Source organism: Chelonoidis abingdonii, chromosome 3, assembly GCF_003597395.2.
Source record: "Chelonoidis abingdonii isolate Lonesome George chromosome 3, CheloAbing_2.0, whole genome shotgun sequence".
Lineage (NCBI taxonomy): Eukaryota > Metazoa > Chordata > Testudines > Testudinidae > Chelonoidis > Chelonoidis abingdonii.
Genome location: NC_133771.1, coordinates 47443930 through 47467688, shown reverse-complemented (window position 1 = coordinate 47467688; position 23759 = coordinate 47443930). Strand labels below are relative to the sequence as shown.

At 41.5% G+C, this 23759-nt stretch overlaps 2 protein-coding genes across 2 annotated transcripts in view; one reads left to right on the top strand and one right to left on the bottom strand.

Moving 5' to 3' along the window:
- Positions 1 to 5012, bottom strand: part of LOC116828338 (elongin-A-like) — a 40427-nt gene extending 35415 nt beyond the window's left edge. Inside the window, exon 1 of the mRNA XM_032786474.2 lies at positions 4892 to 5012. Coding sequence (XP_032642365.1) covers positions 4892 to 4969 — 78 coding nt within the window. The 5' untranslated portion in view covers positions 4970 to 5012. The remainder of the gene's footprint in view (positions 1 to 4891) is intronic.
- Positions 5013 to 11457: 6445 nt separating this feature from the next.
- Positions 11458 to 21740, top strand: KLHL31 (kelch like family member 31). Its single transcript, XM_032786475.2, has 3 exons — positions 11458 to 11619; positions 14249 to 15452; positions 18307 to 21740. Exons 2-3 carry the CDS (start codon positions 14281 to 14283, stop codon positions 19037 to 19039), a joined length of 1905 nt encoding a protein of 634 aa, XP_032642366.1. The 5' UTR covers positions 11458 to 11619; positions 14249 to 14280; the 3' UTR covers positions 19040 to 21740.
- Positions 21741 to 23759: the final 2019 nt, after the last annotated feature.

Sequence of the window (23759 nt, the reverse complement as noted above, 5' to 3'; positions counted from 1 at the left end):
TTCCCTTTTTCAATTTGTTATACATTTTCATTTTTGCATTGCTGTTTTCCTTTCCTAACCAGGAAATTTGTTTTTAAAACCAACGAAGTCTTTTGTGATTGCTGCACTGTTGTTCTGGGGACAATTAGTAAACTCCCAAACATCGTTCACATTGACTGGGAGGAAAGATGTACACAAAACAACTTCAATATCAAGAAATTAGCCCTTTTAAAAGCACCAAACATATATTATTGGTCAGGACTACATCTCTCTCACGTGCACGCATGTGTGGGCACACACCTCTCTCAGAACACTGTACATTTACTAACCTAAAATAATTTTAAATTTGACAGCAAATCCTTTAAACAGTAAGGCCCAGATCCACAAAGGTACTTAGACAACTAAGCCCCTAGAATTAGACAGCTAAATCTGGTTTTCAGTCACCACAAAACCAGAAAGCCAGGAGCCCAGCCCACCCACCCTGGCCACTGTCATCACCTATTCCAAACAGTCAGAGGAGCCGGAGCCAGTGCTGATGGTCAAGGAGGAAATCACGCAGGAGATACAGGTCTCGTCAGCCTGCGGGGGGCCAGTTTGATAAAACTATCATCCCTACCTAATAACAGATCTAAAACATTGCAAAAAAGTTTCTTGTTCAGCCACCGCCTAATAAGTTTTTCCAGTAGAAGTTTTCTAGGTGCTTAAGTTTGTGTCTCTGAACATGTACACTGATGCCTCTCTCCTTTCTAACATAATCTACAAACTAGAAGAAGATGAGCCTTCGCCTTCCTAGCTCACCCCGGGGCCAATCCTGCAGGTGTGCTTAGAAGCTCCCTACCAGATTGGGTCCCATTCAAAATCTGCCTAGAACAGGCACGGCAATCCCTACTTACTCTGGGGCCCTACACAGCCCCCTCATAGGGTGGGGGGAGGCCCCAGGCCTCTTCAGGGGGGCAGGCTTGGGGGAAAAGGGGGAACCACCCCCCAGCACTCACCAGCGGCACGGCTGGGGCCAGGTCTTCACTTCCTGCTACCAGTGAGTGCAGGTCCAGCCATGCTGCAGAGCTCAGGGGAGTGGGGGCAGGGGCCCTGGGAAAGTGCAGGAGCAGGGGCTGGAGCAGCATGCAGCTGCGCAGGGCCCCAAGAAATTTGGTGCCCCAAATTTCCTGGGGCGCTACCATCTGCATACTTTGCGTATGGGTAAGGACGGCCCTGAGAACAGGAGGATGAGGTGAGAGGGTGAAGACAATCACCTTATAGATGTTAGCCAGGTGGTTAGAGCAGTGGTTTTCAAACTGCGGATTGTGACCCAGTACTGGGTCACGGAATTTAAGGCACTGGATCGCGGCGGCTCTGGTCAGCGCTGCCGACCAGGACATTAGAAGTCCCGTTGGCGGTGCTGCCCAGCTAAGGCAGGCTAGTCCCTGCCTGCTCTGACACCACGCTGCACCCCAGGAGTGGCCAGCACCAGGTCTGGCTCCTAAGCAGGGGAGGCCACAGGGCTCCATGCACTGCCCTTGCCCCAAGCACCAGCTCCACGCTCCCAGGGTGGGGGGTAGTGCCTGCAGGCAAGAGCCACACGGAGCCACTTACGTGCCTCTCCCTGGGAGCCAGACCTGCTGCTGGCCGCTTCCGGGGCACAGCGCCATCCACTGCGCCAGAACAGGCAGGAAGCCTGCCTTAGCACCCCCGTTGTGCTGCTGACCAGGAACCACCCAAAATAAGCCCATCCCTCAACCCCCACCCCAAACCCAGAGCCCCCGCCTGCATCCCAAACCCCTGTATCCCAAACCCCTCATCTCCAGCCCCAACCCAGAGCCCTGACCCCCCCTAGATATACCCTAGGTGATTCAATGCTTAAGTCCCTTTGTAGATCCTGGCCAAAGTTGTGACATTCCCCATTTCGCCCCAGTTATACAGACACAAGTTTTAAAATTGCAAACTCAGCCAGGGCTCTGAAAGTCAAACATGATTACCCACTTCTGATCTTCCATCACCAATAAAACATTCCACAGGGCAACTAAGGCTTGCAATCACACCTGTGTAATGTCAGTGATGGTTAGTGGGTCTGAAGAGCTGAAAGTGGGAGCATAATTGGCAAGCAACAGTTGCACAGGTGTCACTGAGGATATGGCCTGCAGAAACAACAAGCAACATTCAGCACAGGAAAACAACTTGCTACTTTGACTCTCATAGCCAGCACAAATAGAAAATACCCTTGAAATAGAAGTGAAGATAAGACATAGATGTCTAAATAAAGATTATGACTTTATACATATTACACACATATGGCAGAAAAACGTAGCCATAAATGAGTTCCAAGTTCAAGAACCACCAATTATTATTTAAAAATTATAGCTGTTCTCTGCATACAATAGCTTTGACAGATAACGCCTTACTATATTCTGCCCAGGCTTGTAGCTTTCAACAATGGTGTCTGACTAAATGTTATTGTCTACACTGGGAACTTGCATCCAAAATCCACACCTGAGACAGGTAACTAGGCTGACCTAACCCTTGGTGTAGGGAGAGACAGAAGAACAGGAGATTTCCTCCATTGATTCTTGACCTATCTACTGCCTCTCGGGGAGGTGAATTAGCTATTGCAATGAGAAAACCTCTCCTGTTGGCGTAGGCAATGTCTACACTGAAGCACTACAGCAGCACAGCTTCAGCTCTGCTGCTGTAGTGTTTTAAGCCTAGACATACCTTCAGTTTCCTTTAAACATGAAGTTGGATGCCCATTAGTTGTCAAGATATTGTGGCTGGTAAAGGGATAAACAGCAGCCAGTGGAATCCTGCTAATCTTCCTGCTCAGGTCTGGTTTCATCTTAGTTTGCTTTAGTGGTCAAATGCTGATCCTTCAGATCAGAAGGATCTGTGTTTGAGGTTTGGTTCTGGGTACTTCTTACAGCTCCTGGGCAATCCTGCTATCCTACTGGTTACTGGATTCCTTTTTAAGCTTGGAGCAGCTTTGTCCTTCTGGTATGACTGGAATATGCGATAACTTTCTTACACTGTTTCAGCCTCTCTCTGTTGTATAGCATTAGCAAAGTCATAAAAGCTCATTTGTCACACTTAGAACTGCTATCAAATACAAAGTAGTTTGCACCCCAGAAGCTCAACGCGTTTTAGCTTTCTAGTCTGAATGCCAAGAAGTCTTCAGACAAAACCAACACTGTCTGTTACCTAGATGAGTTTGCTTTAGATGCTCTGTTATATCTAGGTCACAAGTTCTAATTCTCTTCTCACCTTTCTGTTCCTTATTCTCATCATAAACCACCACCACCACTATTCTAGAAAGTCTCCTGATATTAAAAAAGCATGTCCCTATAAACTGGATAAAGTTACCATGACTTGCCCACTCCAGGTCAAAATAACCAAAGAGAAATGACAACAAAGGTCAGCTGACCTTAGGTAGCTTTTCAAGATTAGTTTATGAAGTAACTCGTAACAGACATATTCTTACATAAGACCTCCCCGCCTCAGTCATCAGAAGGCACTCAAATTTCAGAAAATATCTTGTACTGACATGTCAATCCTTTTATTTCCAAATTTAGAGAATATGCTCCCCAAATTATCTTAAAAATACTCAATCTCAGCACCACTGGAATATCAAAACAAATGGGAGAGACGGGATTTAGCTTAAGCAATGATTCTTCAAATACTTCTAATCAAGAGTAATATTATACAATAGAACCTCAGAGTTATGAGCTGACCAGTCAACTACATACCTCATTTGAAACCAGAAGTATGCAATCAGGCAGCAGCAGGGGTGGGGTGAGGAGACAAATACATTTAACACAGTAGTGTGCTATATGTAAGCCACTAAAAAAAATGAAGGGAAAGTTTTAAAAAGTATTTGACAAGGTAAGAAAACTGTTTTTGTGCTTGTTTCATTTAAATTAAGAGTTAAAAGCAGCATTTTTCTTCCACATAATAAAGTTTTAAAGTTGTATGAAGTCAATGTTCAGCTGTAAACTTTTGAAAGAACCGTAACGTTTTACAACCATTTCAGAGTTATGAACAACCTCCCTTCCGGAAGTGTTTGTAGCTGAGGGTCTACTGTACATGTGACTACTCCCATTAAATTCAACAAGGCTACTCATCTAAAGCAGCACTGATGGAACGGTCATTTCAATATCACTGTTATACTATCATCATGGCTTCCCTTAAAGATATTAAACACATAAGTCAAATAAGATGCATGGGAATAAACACTGATTTTTGCATCAACATGAGCTTTAATACATCATTAAAAAGGTAAAAGATACATTAAATTAAATCAGTTAAAAGTAAATTTCACTATATATAAATGTGACTTTATATTTTGCTTTCAAAAGTACATTATAAAACACTAAATGCTTAAGATTTTATTCCTATTGCTTTTTAAGCTTGTTTGTAGCACCTCCTTATAGGCTTCTTTCTCTTAGATTTGCCGTGCATATCAAACAGATATTGGAGTCTCTCCAGCAGGCATCCACTCATTGCCACAGGCCTGCAGCAGGACAGCTCTCCTATTCTGTCAAAATGGCTTTTTAATTTCTTGTTCAGGGGCTTTGAAAAATAACTCTGCTTGGACCACACAGGCCATTCAGCACCAAGCTGTGCAAAGCTAAAGCAGGGGAAGTTTCAGGCCTAACAAGTGCCAAGGGGGATAAATGGATCTAGGTACTCTCAGGATAAAGCAGAAGCTTCAGGGGTCATTAGCTGAAGGCAATAAAGTCAGTAAAACCACAAACTCGCCTCGCAGGGAGACCTGCCAGAGGGATCCCGCAGCTTGTGTGCTGGGGTCACGGGGGGCGGCCAACCAGAAACAGGCCCCAGCCCAGCAGCCCCCGCAGGGCGCTGACTCCAGCCTCCTCTCCTAGGCAGGCGCGGGGTGGCCTGGGGCGCGGGGGCGAGGCGGTACCTTTTGGGGATCCTGAGTCTGGCCGAGCCGCTCTTTCAGATACAAGACCCTCGGCACCAAGCTCGCAGCCTCTGCCATCGCAAAGCCCTGCAGCGCCCAGGCACCCGGCCCAGCCGCCACGCGCCCGCGCAGCTCCGAGCTCTCGGCGGGCCGCACCTGTCCCCCGGCAGCGCCTCTTATAGCAGCGCCCTGAGCGCCACAGCCCTGCCGGGCCTGTCCCTCCTGGCGTGCCGGCGGGGCGGGGCTCTGAGCAGCGCCTCTCCCCGGGCTCAGCCCTGCAGCCCGGCTTGCTGCGTCCGGCCGTCAGTGCCGCCGCTTTCCACACTCTGTCCCTGGGGGCGCCCCTTTCTCCCCGTCCAGCCTTTCCCTGGGTCCCACCCCCGGGCCGGCATGTGTCTCCTCCCTTCGCCCCCATACACATCGTCCGCCTCGAGCTGCTTGAGAACCAGTGACCTATATTGTCCAGCCCCTCATGCTTGTTGGCGGTGCAGGTGTTGCCCGGTGGGTCCCAGGACCGAGAAGGGCAGGTGGGGGAGGGCTGGGCATAGCTTTGGAATTGGACCAACTGCTGTGGGGGGAGAGAGCCGACGTTAAGGTGCTGCCGTGGCAGTACTTTAAGCATCATACTGGCAGGGCCGCTGGCGGGGAGGAGGGGCGGGCAAAAGGAGCAGCTGGCCCTGGTCCCTGGGCCGTTTAAATCACTGCCGGAGCCCCAGGCAGCACAGGCCAGGCTGAGGCAGCCCTGAAGGGCTGGCTGGAGGAGTCTAGCCCCAGCCCTGCCCCTTCCACCCAAGACCCTGCCCCCTTCAAGGGGCCCAGAGTGGCCCTTCCCCTACCTTGCCCAGGACCCCAGCTGCCCTGCATACTGGTAAGTCCTTTACCTTACTTTTCACCCCTGGAGAGAGCCAAGCTTTGGAGCCAGTACAGAGCTGAGCTGCGCAACCTGTCTCTCGCCCCCAACTTGGGCCAATCAAAGCTATTCTCCAGCACCTTGCCTCTCCCACAACCTAATGAAACATTTTCAGGAAAACTCGGCTCTGTTGATGTGGACAAAATAAAATCAACAACGTTTTCACTTAGCTCCAGTTTGACTTTTCTCCAGCTTGGAGGATCAGAGCCCTCATGGATGCCCCTGACCTCTTGTTAATTTTGGACTCCCTTGTTCTGCTCTCTTGGTTAAGTCTGCAACTCTCTAAGCAGCCCACATTCCTCCCATCTCTTCCCTTATGCTCTCCAGTGACTGGAGTGGGGGTTCTTCCAGTATTGTTTCTGTTTGGGAAGCAGACATGAAGAAGGCAGAGCCTTTGCTTGCTTTTTTCTCCCCATCCACCACCACCATCATCATCACTGTGGCAGGGCCCACCCACTGCTTAATTCTTGCCAGGTCTTGCCAGGGCTGGCACCGCTAGGCTTAGCAGTTCATAGCCCCAGCACCTCTTGGCTTGCTGCATCAGTTAAGAATGTAAAAACATTGCTTGAGCCCTAGCATGTAATTGATTGAGCTCCAGCACCTCTTTCATTACAAATTAAGCACTTTCCAATCTCCTCTCCCTAGCAGCGTTTATACCCAGGCAATAGTGGAGGATGCCCTGGCTGCTCTTGCTAACACCACCACCAAAGCAGACTCTGGCCCTTCCACCAGCCATTGAAACCCCTAGGAAGCTTTGAAGACACCATGATTTCATAGACATTGATTTGTAGGTGCCATCAGTGCTTAATTTGTAATGAAAGAGGTGCTGGAGCTCAAGCAATTAAATGCTAGGGCTCAAGCAGTTTTTTTACATTCATCGGTGATGCAACAATGCAGAGGTGTTGAGGCTATGAACTGCCAAACCTAGTGGTGACAGGGCTCAGCCCTGGAAAGCCCTGGCACAAATTAAGCTCTGGGTGCAATTAGTAATTCATGTAGTCCTACCACATGCAGCATGATGGAAGAGTGACCTAATGGATAGGGCACTGGACTCAAGAGCAGGGTTCAATTCTGGACGCAGCCACATACCTTCTGTGTGACCTTGCTTAACCTACTCTGCACCTCAGTTCCCCTTTAGTGAAATGGGGATAAGGTTTCCCTACTTCACAGGAGTAGTGAGGACAAAAATCCATTAGGAGCTATGGTGATGAGTGCTATATAAGTACCTAGATAGAGAGAGGGAATGTGGTGGTCAATTATTTTTGTAATATTCTTATCATCATGAAGTTTACTGTAGTGTCTCCCTATAATAGCATTCTAGGTTCTCACTAAACAGCAAAACTCCTCTAGTAGAGGGTGCTAGAAAGGGCAAGTCCAGATATGTCCAAAAATATTATTATTATTCTACAACAAACACAGGTGCTTCCCAGATAATATGAAAGGACATGATCCATACTTGGAAGACCTTACAAGTTTTTAACATGACATAAGAGGTGAAGGAGAATGAAGGTAACACACAATAGGGTAGGGAATGGGGAGTAAGATGAGAGTTGCAGCAATACAATAGTACAGCTACTCATTTTAGGCATATGTCCTTATTGGTGGCTCTGTTAAGCATTTTTTTTTAGTATCTTATTTCTTTTTTTAATTTTTATATAACAGGCCAGATCCTGTCCAACATTAAGATTACTTAGCTGGCCATTGGAGAATGGAGGTGGCATGGCATAGAGTTGTTGTAGTGAGTCCTACTGTCTGACATGGCATGAATGATGGGGACCTGAGGAAGGGATGTGGCTAGAAGTCCCTTATGTCCCAGTGATGCTGTGACACTGCACCCCATATCTTCATAGAAATATTGTTATGATGTGAATATGGCATAACTAAGATATGTTTCATGCAAGATAGGTCATGTGAGGTATCATTGGAAAGGATATCTACTGAATGTGATTATCCAATTTGTATGCATGTGTCATTTCTGTATCTTAGATTGGGAATATTGACTGTAAAAATTACAACTGTGTGTGTATTTGGGGGAACACCCACCAGACCGTAGGCAATCATCCTCGGTCGGCCATTAGGAAGAACAATAAGATTTGGAAGATACTTAATCTCCCACCTTTCTTAGAAGCTCGCTGGATTTCTGCTTTGACACTACAGGGTCAGGTGATTGGATCACCTGGTATTAGACGCCCATCTGAGGCTTTCTGTGTTTGTCCATTAAGAGGGGGTGAGGGGTCACATTGGGAAACAAAAGATTCCCACCTTATGTAAATTCTATTTAAGGCTGGGAAGTAAGGCAATCAGGACTCTTCTCCATTGCCTCCCAATCCAAGAAGGAAGATTGCTAAAAAGAACCGAAGGGAAAGGGAAAGACAAGGGCTAAGTCCAGGATAAGACAGGGGTCCAGTCTGTAAAGAGAAATAACTGGAATTCTAAGCTACAGAAGTTCTGTAACCTGCCTAAAACAACATTTAGGGTGAGAAATTACACTTTGTAACCTGTTTCTTGAGTGTATTAAGCTTAGTTTGTGTGTCTTATTTTATTTTCTCAGTAATCTGCTTTGTTCTGTTTGCTATCCCTTATAATCACTTAAAATTTACCTTTCATAGTTAATAAACTTATTGTTTATTTCAAAACCTAGGTTTTGCAATTCATTTCTGGGGGGAGCAAAAAGCTGTGCATATCTCTTTCCACATTGAGGGAGAGGGTGAATTTTTATGAGCTTGCGCTGTGCAGATCTTTCTATACAGCACAAGACAATATTATTTTTGTTTTATACCCCAAAGGATGTGTGCACATGAGTGCTGACGATTCTCCTAGCTAAGTCCTCTCACACAGAGCTGATTTTAGTCTGTTTCTGCATCTGGGTGTGGCCTTACCTGTGTGTGTGCTGGAGAAGGCTTGAGAGCTTAGCACACCAAGAATAGGGAGAGGAAACCCAGGCTGGTGGAAAGGGTGGGCTCAGTGAGACCCAAGCACATCAGTTGGCACCCTGGATGGGTGGGGTCCAACTCATCACAGACTCCCATCTGCAGAAGGCCACAGCCACTGTTTACTGGGCTACAGTCTGGTGATGGACAATTCAGGAATAGTTGGTCACAAAAGGCACTTTTGCACCTTTCCACCCATCCCACTCCTTCACGTACGGCTCAGCCACAGCTGAGGATCTGGTCCACTCAACAGATTTTGCTCACTTATTGTGGGTATCATGGAATAAGAGAATTTTCTGAAAATAGTAGTGACTTGACATATTGGTGGAAATGCATGCCCCTATATGAATCTATGTGTGATGAAAAGTAAATGCTTTACTTTATTTTACTTATTTTTCTTAAATAAGCAGTGCATTGTTTAACAAGCAGATGTAGTTAGAGTTTGTCTTTTGAATTGTGTCGGAGGGGGAAAGCTACACCTTGTGCCAAAATGTCATGGAAAGGCTCTGTCCTTAGGGTGGGAAGAGTAAAACCATGAAGTCCACCAATACATCAATGACAAGGTCACAAAAATGGATGAGGAGTTTCTCTCATAAGAGATGCTACAGATGATGGACTGGAACCAATGTTGGCGTTGGAAGTCCTGTGCATTTACTAATAGTAGGGTATAACAACTTCCTGTTATAAGGTGTTATGAATTTTTGTTACCTAATAACACAGGGACAGGACAGAAGGTCAAATCCTGACTCCATTCTGTCTGTGGTACTTATGTGGCTCCCATCACGGTAGTGTCTGAACACCTCCCTGTGTCTAAGTATTTAGTTTCACAACAGCCCTGTAAGATGGAAATGGGGAACTGAAGCGCAGAGAGATTCAATGACTTGCCATGGTCACATAGGAAGCCTTTGGTAGAGCAACGAATTGAACCCAGGCTTCCAGAGTCCTAGGCTAGCACCCTAACCATTAGACAGCTTTCGTCCTGATGGGAGCTTTGCCACAGAGTTGAATGGGGCCAAGCTTTCCCCTAAATCTGTGAAGCTGAATGACTTGCTCGTAAAAAATGTGTGAGTTCATTATATGCAGTGGATTTTAAAAAGTTAATTTAATTATAATGAAAATTGCTATACTTGTATAGCATCTTTCATGTTTTAAAGAAATATTAGGAAGGGAGTTAAAAATTAATGTATTAACTCCACATAACAAAGGGATTTTTAGGTAGGCAGAATGGAATTACCATTACATTTGAATTGTCTTTCCTATTGGGGTCAATGTCTTTCCTATTGGGGTCAGTGCCCCTATTCTTGAAAATGTACCATGGAATATTTTTATGTATTACTGTAACATTTGTCACAGCCTTGGTTTTGCATACTGCACATCTTATTCAAAAGATGGCAGCTCTAGCAACACAGCACACCCTAGCACTATGATGGGGATTTAGTTCAGTATGAACTCAAGGGAAGAGCACCATGTACTGAATGGCCAAAACCACATCCTGGTGTACTAGCATTTTCCTTGGATATCTCTCATCTTGGAGGGGTTGTGACTGTATTAGAGCTATCACTGATGAGAGTTGATGGACCTCAGGAGGCTGAAGTTATCTTTTTATCTACAGTACAGAAGTAAGACGATAGTGGCATTGCAAGCTTCCCTGAACCACTACTTTGTGGAGATACTACTCTGGAGATTCTTCTTGGAGAAGTGAAAGGATTTTGTGTCCATGCAGTATCTGAAAAATGTCAGCTGGTGCCAATCATGATGGAGATTTGTTTGTTTGTTTCTGAAATGTGGACAGCTGTCCAGTAGGAACTGAACTCAGTTTACACAGGTCACTTATGGTAATTATTCTTAGTCACTACTGGCTTGAAGGACATATTCCACCATCAGACTTGCAAAGAAATCCTCATGTTCTGAGTAAAACTCGGGGGAAGGATCATGATCTGTGTTTGAACCATTAACCTATGAACAGGGCCAGCTCCAGGGGTTTTGCCGCCTCAAGCAGCCAAAAAAAAAAAAAAAGCGGTGATCACGATCTGCGGCAATTCAGCAGGAGGTCCTTCACTCTGAGCGGGAGTGAGGGACCCTCTGCCAAATTGCTGCCGAATACCTGAATGTGCTGCTCCACTCCGGAGTGGCCACCCCAGGCACCTGCTTGCTAAGCTGGTGCCTGGAGCCAGCCCTGCCTATGAAGGGCTCAGTATCCCATTACTAGTCCACCTCAGACACCCAGTACCTTGTCTTGTGGGGAGAAAGTTATTTGCATTTTTTTGGAATAGCAATGCAGTTATCATGTTGTTATGGATGTCCGCAGCACTATTGTGATGATGATCCTCTGTCCGAATAAGATATGTGACCTGTATTTACTTAAACTCATAGTGACAGAAAGAAACCTACACTGTAGATGGTGGAGAGAAGAGGTCTGAACCAGGCTGTATTTTGTCCATCTGGGACAAATAATACAGTTATCATAAACAATTTCTCCCAGAGAGGTTGGCATAAGGCTGGATGGGGGAGAATGCCCTTTCCAGGAGCTTGCCCTATATTTCCCTTGCACATCTATGTTTATATCTAAGAGACAAGTTTGTTTCCTTATTTTTTAAAAGTCAGGCAAGCAAAGGAAACTTAACCCCCCTGGATGGCAGAGAGAGAGAGAGAGAGAGACGAGGAGGAGGGGTCACTTTAAAGGGCCCCAGAGCGCAGACACCAGCCTCTTTTATTCACTGTGACAGCAAAGGGTCACGCTAGAACTGCAGTTGCTGGGACTTGTCAGGTGGACTCTGAGCTCTCTCTCTCTCTCTCTCTTTCATTCTCTCTCTTATCATTCTTCGTAGGAACGGACATTCCTGCTGACACCTGGTTGGACAGCTATAGACAGTGCATTGCTGAGGAAGGTAAGGTTGCTCCTGCTGCTGCAGTTGCTGGTCATATTCATCATGTTTCTAGGATAGTGGGTTTTTTTGTCTGTATCTAGCACATTTTTGGACCTGAAATGTCCTTTGGCATGAATTATTCCTCAGCTGAAATCAATATGACCTCTTCTATCTATGGAAAAGCAAAAGTCTGTAGAAAACCAAATCACCCAAGGCTTGAAAAACTTAAAAATAAAATTAAGATATTTTCATGGTGTGTTGGTTGATATGTTCCTTTGCTTTTGCATTTCCTTTTGCTTTTCCTTCAAATGCGTTTGCGTTTAACTCATTGGCTGCTAATCAAACAAACTAGCTCATTAAATTTCTGTTGATAGAAAAGTACATGGTAAGGAAAACTTTGGAGAATTATTTTTATAACAAACAACATTTAAAATTATTGGAGCTAAAATAATTCTTGTTTTCATGAACAAATGGTGCATATGTTAAAGTTTATAAAGTTTAAGTATCTCTGAAAATATTTAAAGCCACAATTTTGCTTACCAAGGTAATATTATCTAGCCATCTATAAAGTTTGTGAATAGAATATGTAAACACATCCAAAGTTTGGTCTCTTTTTCAGTCTGTAACAATGAAATGTATATTGCACTTTCTGTAGTTTAAATAGGTTGCAAATCATTATTTGAAACAATCAAGTGTGTCCAAAGTGGCAAATACACCTTAAATTGAACCTGTCTTAAAATGGCAAGCTGCTGTGTGAGTGTTACTATTCCTAGAACTGACTCTGATAGGTTTCAACAGATGCAGCTCTTGGAATGCAGCCGGGGTGGGCAGGGAGAAGGGGAGCAGCTGACCCACCTCTTTGGCAAGGGGACATTTTGGAATCTCAGCTCATTCTGGCATGCAGTGACACTGAGATACTGACGTTTTCGGCACACATGGGCCTCTCTCGCACTGCACACAGTCATCACCCAGCAGGGAAAAAAAAAGCCTGGTTCTTACAGCGGAACTAACCATTCCTTTCTATAATTAAGATGCTGACTTATTATAAGCTGCATGCTTTGGGGAAGTTGAATATGATGAGATTTTACAAGGAAATATTGGAGAGGCTTATTTAAAAAATCTAGTAAATGATGCCGCTTCTTATTTTATCATTACATAGCATTCCTCCAACTTCTGTCCTTGTCTAGGGGATTAGGATCAGAATTTGAGAAAATAGTGTCAGAATGCAAGAAAATAGTGTATCTTAGGTATAATACTGTATTTGATTAGTGTCAGTGACTCATTTCATTGATGTATTATTCAAGACCAGGACCTTTCTTTAATGTGTATTTGCTTGTATTTTGTAAATGAAATAACTCCTCTGAAGAACACACAGGGCCTTCTTCCACTGAATTCAACAGAAGTTTGGCCACTGACTTCAGTGAGAGTTGGAATTTGCCCACAGTTTATATGCATAATCTAAACAGTTAATCTAATGTTATTGTAGAAAAGTGAGGATTCTCTTCACATACAGAAATGGCTTTTTAAATCTAATACCTGTTGCTAAGTCTGTATCAATTCTTTTACAAAACAAAGTTAGGCTTTTTTTTCAGAAATACCCTCAATAATTGATGCTGAAATTGTCGGCACCATCATTTCAATTATGGACAGTATGATATAAATATGGGAAAGCTTGTGAAGTAAATTATATGTAGAAGGGCATTTCTGAATGACATGGAAATAGTATCAGAGGGGTAGCCATGTTAGTCTGGATCTGTAAAAAGCGACAAAGAGTCCTATGGCACCTTATGGACTAACAGACATATTGGAGCATATTGGAGCATAAGCTTTCGTGGGTGAATGTCTGATGAAGTCGGTATTCACCCATGAAAGCTTATGCTCCAATACGTCTATTAGTCAATAAGGTGCCATAGGACTCTATTGCTCTTGACATGGAAATGGTATTCCATAAACCTAATAAATCTACAATCCTGATCCTGAAAGCACTCAGCTCAGATCCTCAGTCTAAAAATACTGAAAACCATGACTAAAATATACTTTCCCAAAAAATGTTTCATACTCTTTATTTGTGGAAAACTTTCCCCATTTTTAATTTCCGTGTGTCAGATTCTGAACTCATTTACATCACTGTAAATTGTGAATAGCACTTCTGAAAGCAAGAACAGAATCCAATCCTATCCCTTTATTGTGTTTTTGACTAAAAAATTATAGGTCTGGGTCCTGACTTTAAAATATTATTCTATTTTTTAAAGTTTATATTTAGCCAAACTCATTTTACTTCTGGGAAATAGAAACTTCTAAATTTGGGTTTAGAGAACTCTTACAGTTCCACTGAATTTGCATACTAAACTTATTCTTGGGGAAACTTGATTTTTGTGATCTTGTTATAAACAAGCGTTAATTTTAAATGCATTCTTTCTATATAACTATAATTCCAGATGAATCATATGCAGTATTTATTATTAGCAACCACACTCCAATAAAACACACCATTTTAAGTTTTGAAGTAGTAATAAGATATGTTACTTTGTGTTCTGTTCTTACAGTGGTTCCATTTATTGATAAAATTTAAACTCTGTTGGGTCATCAGTCAGGTGTAAAATTCTTATAACTGAAATGTAACTCTAAACTTTATCATTGTATTTTTCAGCAAGCTCTTGGCTGTGATATTATATTGCAGTCATGGCTCCTAAAAAGAAGAATGTCAAAAAGAACAAAGGCGATATCAATGAGATGACTATAATTGTGGACGATGGCCCCCTAAGTAAACTAAATGGCTTGAATGGCTTCTTAGATGGAGGGAATGGCTTCAGCTGCATCTCAGCTGAGGTTTCTGATTCTTCTTATAGCCCAAATCTATTGGAAGGGCTAAGCAGAATGAGGCAGGAAAATTTTCTTTGTGACTTGATTATTGGTACCAAAACCAAATCCTTCAATGTTCACAAGGTGGTGATGGCTTCATGCAGCGACTACTTTCATAACATCTTAAAGAAAGACCCATCTACTCAAAGAGTGGATCTCAATGATGTATCTCCATTGGGCCTAGCCACCGTTATCACCTATGCTTACACTGGAAAGCTAACTCTTTCACTCTACACAATAGGCAGTATCATTTCCACAGCAGTCTATCTTCAGATTCACACCCTTGTAAAGATGTGCTCTGATTTTTTGATGCAAGAAATCAATGTTGAGAACTGTATGTATATTGCCAATATTGCAGAGACATATGGACTGAAAAACACCAAGGAAGCAGCACAGAAATTTATTAGAGACAACTTCATTGAGTTTTCAGAAACAGATCAGTTCTTAAAACTTACTTTTGATCAAATCAATGAACTCCTTGCAGATGATGACTTGCAGTTGCCTTCTGAAATTGCTGCATTCCAGATAGCAATAAAATGGCTGGAATTTGACCAAAAAAGAGCAAAGTATGCTGCAGATCTCTTGGGCAACATTCGTTTTGGTACAATCTCTGCTCAAGACTTGGTCAATTATGTTCAAACTGTACCAAGAATGATGCAAGACACAGACTGCCACCGACTTCTAGTGGATGCCATGAACTACCACTTGCTTCCATATAATCAGAATACACTGCAGTCTAGAAGAACAAGGATTCGTGGAGGTTTCAGAGTCCTAGTTACTGTTGGGGGACGCCCAGCATTAACAGAAAAGTCCCTTAGCAGAGACATCTTATACAGAGATCCTGATAATGGATGGAAGAAGCTTACTGAAATGCCTGCTAAAAGTTTTAATCAGTGTGTGACTGTGATGGATGGATTTCTCTATGTGGCTGGTGGTGAAGACCAGAATGATGCCAGGAACCAGGCCAAGCATGCTGTCAGCAATTTCTGCAGGTAAATGATTATTTATAAGGGAAGGAGAGACAGATTCCACATTGTGCAGGAGCATATCCAAGCTTGAGTGCAAAACTTAGCAAAACCAGATAAGATTATTAGCAGGGGAGAAAAAGGATGATATTTAAAATTTTAGCTATTACAAATGTACGACTAAAGTCATGCAAAATATCCATCCATAATCACAAATGTATAAAGAACACCACTTCCAAATCAGAAAATCTACCTCAAGCCAAAATTAAATGAATAATGGCTAATTAAATATGAAAATGCAGGAAAATTGTAAGTAGCATTAATGTTGTAACAGACCAAACAAGTCAAGAATTCTTCAAGTTCAAAAGCTATTGATGCCTTGTGGAAAACTTTGAAGAACATTTTTTAACAATGACTGTGATTCTTTTTTTATTTTCAACATTTTTTCTATATTTCATTTATTTTGGTCTTTATTTCTCATGACATAGGTTTAGAAGCAATATCTTTGTTTCTTAAATGCTATGTTGTTCCCACCCGGATCAAATACACAAAATGCTGCATAGTTTCTGAAGGACTGCAGTTCCAGTGCATTGTCCCCCTAGAACTGTATGAGTGGCAGTGATGTAGAACACAAGGAGATTTCAACCTAGAGGCCTGGGGTCAAATTATTTGTAAGAGGAACTTTCTACTGATTTTAAATGTGTTCTGCCTAAAAATCAATGGCACATTATGGCCCCATAAATGGTCCAGAAATGGGAAAACTCATGGATCTCAGTATATATCTAATACACTGTCTAATAATAATATATAAGCATAAATTGTATGCCTCTCTTTGAGCAGCTTCCAAGCACACACTGCTGTTACTCTGTTACTGTTGAGGAGAGCCCCCGAGCAGGAATGCCCAAATAACCCCTCCTAGAAGGGTGGTCAGTGAGTGTACAGGGAGAACTAATGCAGCACTAACTTCCTCTGTTGTTTGGTTGGTCAGTTTCATCATTTATGTCAATTTGCTAGGGCAAAACATTGCATAGAGGACATGGTCCCCCCAGCTACCCCCACTTATTTCAGGCCCTTCCTGACCTCAGCCTACAGATATTTTATGTGGACTGCATGGTGGAAATTAAACAGCGAGCTGGAATAATACCACATAGTCACAGGAGTCAATGTGACCCAACCTGAATTCTATTCCTAGCTTTGCCATTGACCTTGAGCAAGTCTCTTCACTTCTCTGCATTAGTATAATTGCTTTCAGAGATATGGATGTAAAATGTCAGACAAGAGCTAACTCCTATTATTTATATTTCCCTCCTAAGAGGTTATCCCCAGGTCCTTTTTTATGTGAACTCTACCCACTTGCTGGTCTCTGTACCCTCTGAAGACAGGAACATGTGGGCCTAGCAATTTATCTGCTTCACCTCTTATCCTTCCAAAGAAGTCATAGTCTTCTATTTGTGACTTTAGAATTGATGGAGATGCTTAACGTTTTGAACAGAGAACGTCACTTCCAGCAGGCACTGACCTGTGGAACCAGTTGAGGTGTTAAAAAAAAAATCCTAGTTTCATGTAAATCTTATTTAAAATCAATAGCAATGAAAGGAAAATACCTAAAATATCATACATATTAATACGCAGAATCAATAATAAATGAAATGTTATTCAGAGATTTTTCCTAATGTGAAAGCAGCCCTCAGAAGCTGAAGCTCTTCCTTGTTTTCTCCTGTAATGGAATATTAAGTACAACAGCATGAGTTTAAAACAGATTATCAGCCTTAGCTTTGAAATACCTTTGCTTTTTCTCATCTGCATCATGAGCCTAGGGTTATACATATCCGCCATCTCTCTGTGCCTAAGCATGTGGCATGACCACTGATATCCACAGGATTTGCATTGCAGATCAAAGGCAGTTTATGACCTTCAGTGTTACGTGTGTTTTAGTAAATTCATCAGAACCTTGATAATTTTTAAACACTTGTTTGCATCTTTGATATAATTCACTGTAAAAACTCTTTTGTATAATAACTTGATCCTGAAAATTCTTACTGATACTAACAGTCCCAATGAAATTAATGAAACTTTCTCTGAGTAAGCATTTTTTGCATTAATAAGTAGTTACCAAGTTGGCCCTAAATATTTAAAATGCATCTTTTTACTGACAACAAATATACTGTTTAAAATGCTTGTATAATGTTTTGAAGATAGAAATACTTACAAAGTGCCATATAAATTCTGAATTATTACTACCAAAAGGCCCAATACTGCACATATTGGAATGTTTGGCAAGATTCCTATTAACTTCAATGGCAGCAATACTGGGCTTTAAAAGAACATATGACCAGGTACAGTACAGAATATATTATATAAGAACAAATTTAATAAATACATCATTGTATTTATTATAAAGGAGCCACTATGTCACTTTTAAAGACTGGTCATGTAAAATCTTGAGATGCATATTACAAGACACATTTGAAATTAAATTACAAAAAATAGAGAATAGTATTTGAAATTAGATACAGTACAGGCACAATAGTCACTTACCAAGGTTCTTAAGAGGTTGAGGTTTTTTAAATCAAATTACTGAAGGTAATTAGATCTAATTATGTGCTAAATATATGCCAGATTTTATTGACAAAACTATTTTTGAATTACAAAGATACATTTGTCACCTGTTAAAGAATGAAACCTATTTGTACCAAAATTTAGCAAGAACTCTAACTTTCAGTTCAAGTGAATTGTAATAGCAGACAGTAAAAATTAAACGGTGATTTAGAAGCCCCACAGTTTTAACTATAGAATGGCAGATGTGATGTTGTAGGCCTTCCCATAGAAATATTTGCATATTTTGATTGCATCAGTTATTCTCTGTTCTTAATGTTTGCAGATATGATCCTCGTTTCAACACATGGATTCACCTGGCCAACATGAATCAGAAGCGCACCCATTTTAGCCTGAATGTATTCAATGGCCTCCTTTTTGCAGTGGGTGGTCGCAACTCTGAAGGGTGTCTATCCTCAGTTGAATGCTATGTGCCTGCAGTTAACCAGTGGCAAATGAAGGCACCGCTGGAGGTAGGCAGGTGCTGCCATGCTAGTGCAGTCATAGATGGTAGAATCCTGGTCACAGGAGGTTACATAAATAATGCTTACTCCCGCTCTGTGTGTATGTATGACCCCAGCAATGATAGCTGGCAGGATAAGTCCACCCTTAGCACACCAAGAGGATGGCACTGTGCTGTTTCCCTTGGGGAGAGGGTCTATGTTATGGGTGGGTCCCAACTGGGAGGTCGGGGTGAAAGGATTGATGTCCTCCCTGTTGAGTGCTACAGTCCTTATGCTGGCCAGTGGAGCTATGCTGCTCCCCTGCCAACTGGAGTGAGCACTGCAGGTGCTTCAACTCTTAATGGGAAAATTTACTTGGTGGGTGGCTGGAATGAAATAGAAAAGAAATATAAGAAGTGCATTCAGTGCTATAATCCGGATCTTAATGAATGGACTGAGGAAGATGAGTTGCCTGAAGCCACAGTAGGAGTATCTTGTTGTACCATTGCCATGCCCAATAACAAAACAAGGGAATCCAGAGCTAGCTCAGTATCTTCTGTGCCAGTCAGTATTTAAACATTATAATTAGGTTTCATCAAGAATAAATAAAAAACTTTTATTTACACAACTGTGTAGTTAACCCTTTAAGTAGCCTTCTCTGCTTATGTGGGGGCAGGAAATTGCCATTGTAAAAATTTTAATTTTACAAAACTGGCCAATTTTCATGATCTTTAAAATGCATGGTGTGAAACAACATCTTTAAGATACAGTGAATGTACTTAGTGGGAATATAATGTTGTGCCACAGTTAGAACAGAGACTCAGTCCTATCCCTAACTTTGCCACTGACTTGCTGTGTTACTTTTGGCAAATCACTTAACTTCTCTCTTCCTCAGTTTCCTCATCTGTAAAATGGGGATAATAATCAACTGGTGTTTTTAAAGTGCTTTGAGACTCTGGCATAAGAGGCACTAGGGAACAGCCAAGGATTATTATTAATAAATCTCCATATATTAGTAATATACCATGGCATCATAAACTTGGTCACTTTTGTTCTCTTTATAGATTTTATATATGGCAAAAGATATTTAACAACAATTTACTGCACATATCAAGTATGAAATATATATTTTTCCCTCTAGTTAGTGATGTCCACAAACAAGTCTTCAAAACTCTATTTGAAATTAGAAGGGAGGTTTCCTTACTGCATTGTGATTTACGATATAGACATTTAATTTTTATAGGTAGGTTTGTGATAGGGATATCAAGAGCCAAACTGCACAAATACAGAAGCTTATCTGTCCATTTTGGGCCAGTCCTGAGGGTCTTGCGCAGCTCAGGGCACCAGGCTCCTCCATCCCCCTCCACACACACACAAGGCAGCCTACACCTCCAGAAGGAGAGATTCCACCTCTGTTACATACTCACTGGAAATCACTTCATGGGGACTTTGCAGTGTACAAGGTCAGCAGAGGTGGAAGGGGCAGCCCCATCAATAGTCCTGCTTCTACAGGTTCCCACCTGCAGAGGAAGAGGAACATACTATAAGTTAATATACCCAAGACTGTCTTCTGTCCTCTAAAAGAAACTCACCCTAGACGTGTCCGGAGCAACCACCCTATTGAGAATCCCAGGAAGCAGAACTCCTGCTTGGAGCCAGCTGTAGCTGCTGGTGTCAAAAGCGGAGTGATACAAAAATCATCTTTTCTGCTCAATCCAACATTTTCCCATTGGATTAAGGAATAAGGATTGAGTAAAGACTGCAGGATTTGGCCCAAAGCACAGATATAGGTGGGGAATAGTTAATGGTAAGGTAAAACTCTGGGTTAAAATGGAATAGGTTTTCCAGACTATTAATGCTGGGATGTTTTGATGCCTCCATTACCAGTCACAGACACAGTAACCCCAAAACTAAGCTTTTCCTGGCCTTACCTTTGTGTATCATAGAAGTGTAGGATTGGAAAGGACCTCAATAGGTCATCTAGTCCAGTCCCCTGAACTTAAGGCAGGACTAAGTAATAACTAGATCATTCCTGACATAGCTACTTGTGCTGCCTTGAACACAGCTCTTTTTATAATGTGACTTTTTATTGCATTTTGCCAAAGACTTAGGGTGAAATCTTGGCCCTGTGGAAGTCAATGGAAGTATTGCCATGGCCTTCAGTGGGCCCTGGATTTCATCCTTACTCTCTAAGAATTGCTATCTTGGTTGCAGCACTGTGCATGGGCAATTAAGCATGCAACTGCTGCCAATTTTCATTGCCAATGGGACATGCACACCCAATTTCCTCTGCAATGTGTCTAGAATTGACATCTAAAGATCTGTTATTAATAAAGATTTATACACCCTTCAGCTGGGAGGAAATAAGCAATTAAATGAACTACAATGATTAGGTAAGCAATCACTCAAAACTGGAAGAACACACTCTTGTACAGATTCATACAGGCTTCACATACAATTTTCTCTGAATACAATGAACACCTCAAGGGGGCAGTGTCCATTAGAAGGCAAAGTCAACCAGAAAGCAATGTTTACTGGTCACCCAAGTGCTTTACCCCAATCACAAAGGGAATCCTTTCAAACTATCTGCAAATGCAGGCATTCTTTGGCCAAGCATTTGCAGCACTCTCATAACCTGAGCATTCTTTGGCAAGTACAGTTATATATTAAGCATTGGCAATTAATATGATATTGTGTCAGAAATCTGAGTTACTTAAAAGTGACTCACTCAGTCAACTGGGATTAAACAGAGTTTTGCATAGTCCGGTTTTCCATTTGGTCTCATATAGTTAAGGATCATAACTACATTTTAAGTAATTCCTAATCCCCACATTTTATTTTTGAGTATTGTGCATTATTAGGATATACTGCATTGAACTGACTTACAGTCAGAAGTCTTATTACAGTAGCGGTATCACTGTGACAGTATTGTATATAATTTAGTTTGGCTAATTTAATTTAATTTCATTTAAATACAATTACATTTACACTTTATATTGTATAATTTAAATAAATAAGAACTCAGATCTATAGTGATTTAATCCAACATAATGTAAAACTGAGTGAATTTAATTTCATTTTAATATAAAAATGCTCTTCTTGCCCCCTTCAATCAGCAGTAACATTATTTGATTATTTTGCTCTTCTCATATAAGATCCTGGACACACATTCCACATGAAACCATTTAAGTGGCCCTTTGTAAAATCTTTTTGTCTGCTACAATATTTCTCTGTAAAGACTACAGTTATCCTTTTGTTAAAAGTGGGCATTCAGCATCAACACAGACATCTATGCACTCATGTTAAAGGTCTGCTAGCTATTTCTAAAACACGCATCATCATAGTAGCACCTAGGTGGTAAATAACTAAAAATACAAATAAATAATAATTTTGGTGTCAAATTGTCTTTGGGAGAAAATTGTGCCACGGGAAAAAAAAATTCACTCTCTTTTTTCTCTTAAAAAAAATGAGGAGTCCTTGTGGCACCTTAGAGACTAACAGATTTATTTGGGCATAAGCTTTCGTGTGCTAGAACCCACTTAATCAGATATGTGAAGTAAAAAATACAGGCTATTCTTTTAGAATATCAATTCCAAATTGATGTACAATAAAATGTAGTCCATTTTTGCAAAGTTCTCTCTCATGAGCAGATACCCCCTCTAAACAAACAATGATCTGCTTTCATTTTGCAAATGAAGTTATTTAGGAACTATGGGCTAAGCGTACTGGAATTACTTTTATGCTGCTTGAGGGGTTAACCACTTGGGGCCAAATCCTGTTAATCTTGCTCACACAATTTTGAATAAAGTAAACAGGATTTGGCCCGATAAGGCAAATTCTATCAGAATATTGTACATAGGTGCCTGACAAAATGATTCATGCCCAGAAGATGGAACGCTATCTCAGTTCTTACTCTGCTTCCACCCCACCCGCATACCCCCCACAAATCCACAAGAAGTGTTCTGAGGCCTAGGTCAAAGGACATTGTACACATCTCCCCAACCCAGCTATGGTCCTTACATTTACCCCACCCTTGTTCAAATTATATGTGCTTCAGGTCAGAATAACCAGTACATGGGTGGGTGTGCAGGGGCAGTTGTTACCAGCATAGGGGTACACTGTACTGCTGCTTTTGCAGAGTGTATATCTACACCTGCTTAGAGTGCAACAGCACACTGAACCTGGATTTGACTCTTAGCATGTGAAAGCATAAGGCTGAACTTAATTTAATCTTGATTACACCAAGTATCTATTATTGCTTGAATTGTGACATTTTTATATAATATTCATTAGAACTGTGAAAAATGGTTTGTACATTACACGTGGAACAATTTTCTATCATTATCCTGTATGGTATTTTTGATCCCAAAATATTTAATAGTAACAGCTAGGTTGAAACTGGAAACGTATATTCCTAAAAGGGATTTTAAAGAATGTAGTTTAGGAAACAAGGTATAGGATAAAATTATTAAGAATAATACAGATGATCTTCCATCTGAATAAAATACAGATTGTTAAATTAACACAACATCAGAATTTGAATTTGCTTTAATACTATAGAAGTTAAAAAAAAAAAAGTAATTAAAGTAACCAGATGAATTTGAAACTTCTGTCTGCCTATGTACTTGTAGAGTTCACATGACTAGTATCTGTGTGCCTCCCAAGAATTTAAAAATAGAATAATTTTTCTTCACATTCTGTAAATGAAATAGATAATAGGTTTATAGTTTGCCTGTTCATTTCTCTTTGGATGGGTGAGAGGGTGTGCTATGGGCCTGTGTGTGAGAAGAATATACCATGGGAAAACTAAGTTAGAAAGGTAAGTTTTGCTTTTAAGTTTTGCCAATTGTCATATTATCTCTTCCTGAAGTGAGTTCTATAATCTACATCCAGTTCCCATGAAACTTCTGTTTCCTGCAATTAACAGACCTCCCTCAATTAGCTAAGAGTTTCATTGTTATGTTAGAACACAGATGCCAACAGCAGTTATGGTCTCAGAAGGAAGAACAAGCTCTCAGGTAGTAGGACCAGTTCTCAGATAGTTAGAGGGCTTTGCATATCAGGTTGAGATCTTGAACTGGACATCTCATTCATTGGGGAACCAGAGAGAGAAGCTCTGGGTGATGAGTCCCTGCAACATGTATTCCTAAACAGATGGGTTGCTGTATTTTGCAGCAATCTGAGTTCTATTAGGGTGGGTGGCTTTATTCCTAGATATGAGTTGCAATCATCAAACCTGAAGGTTGCCGGTGTATTGAGTGTGGTCCTGACTGTGATCAGACCTGAACCCTGTGGT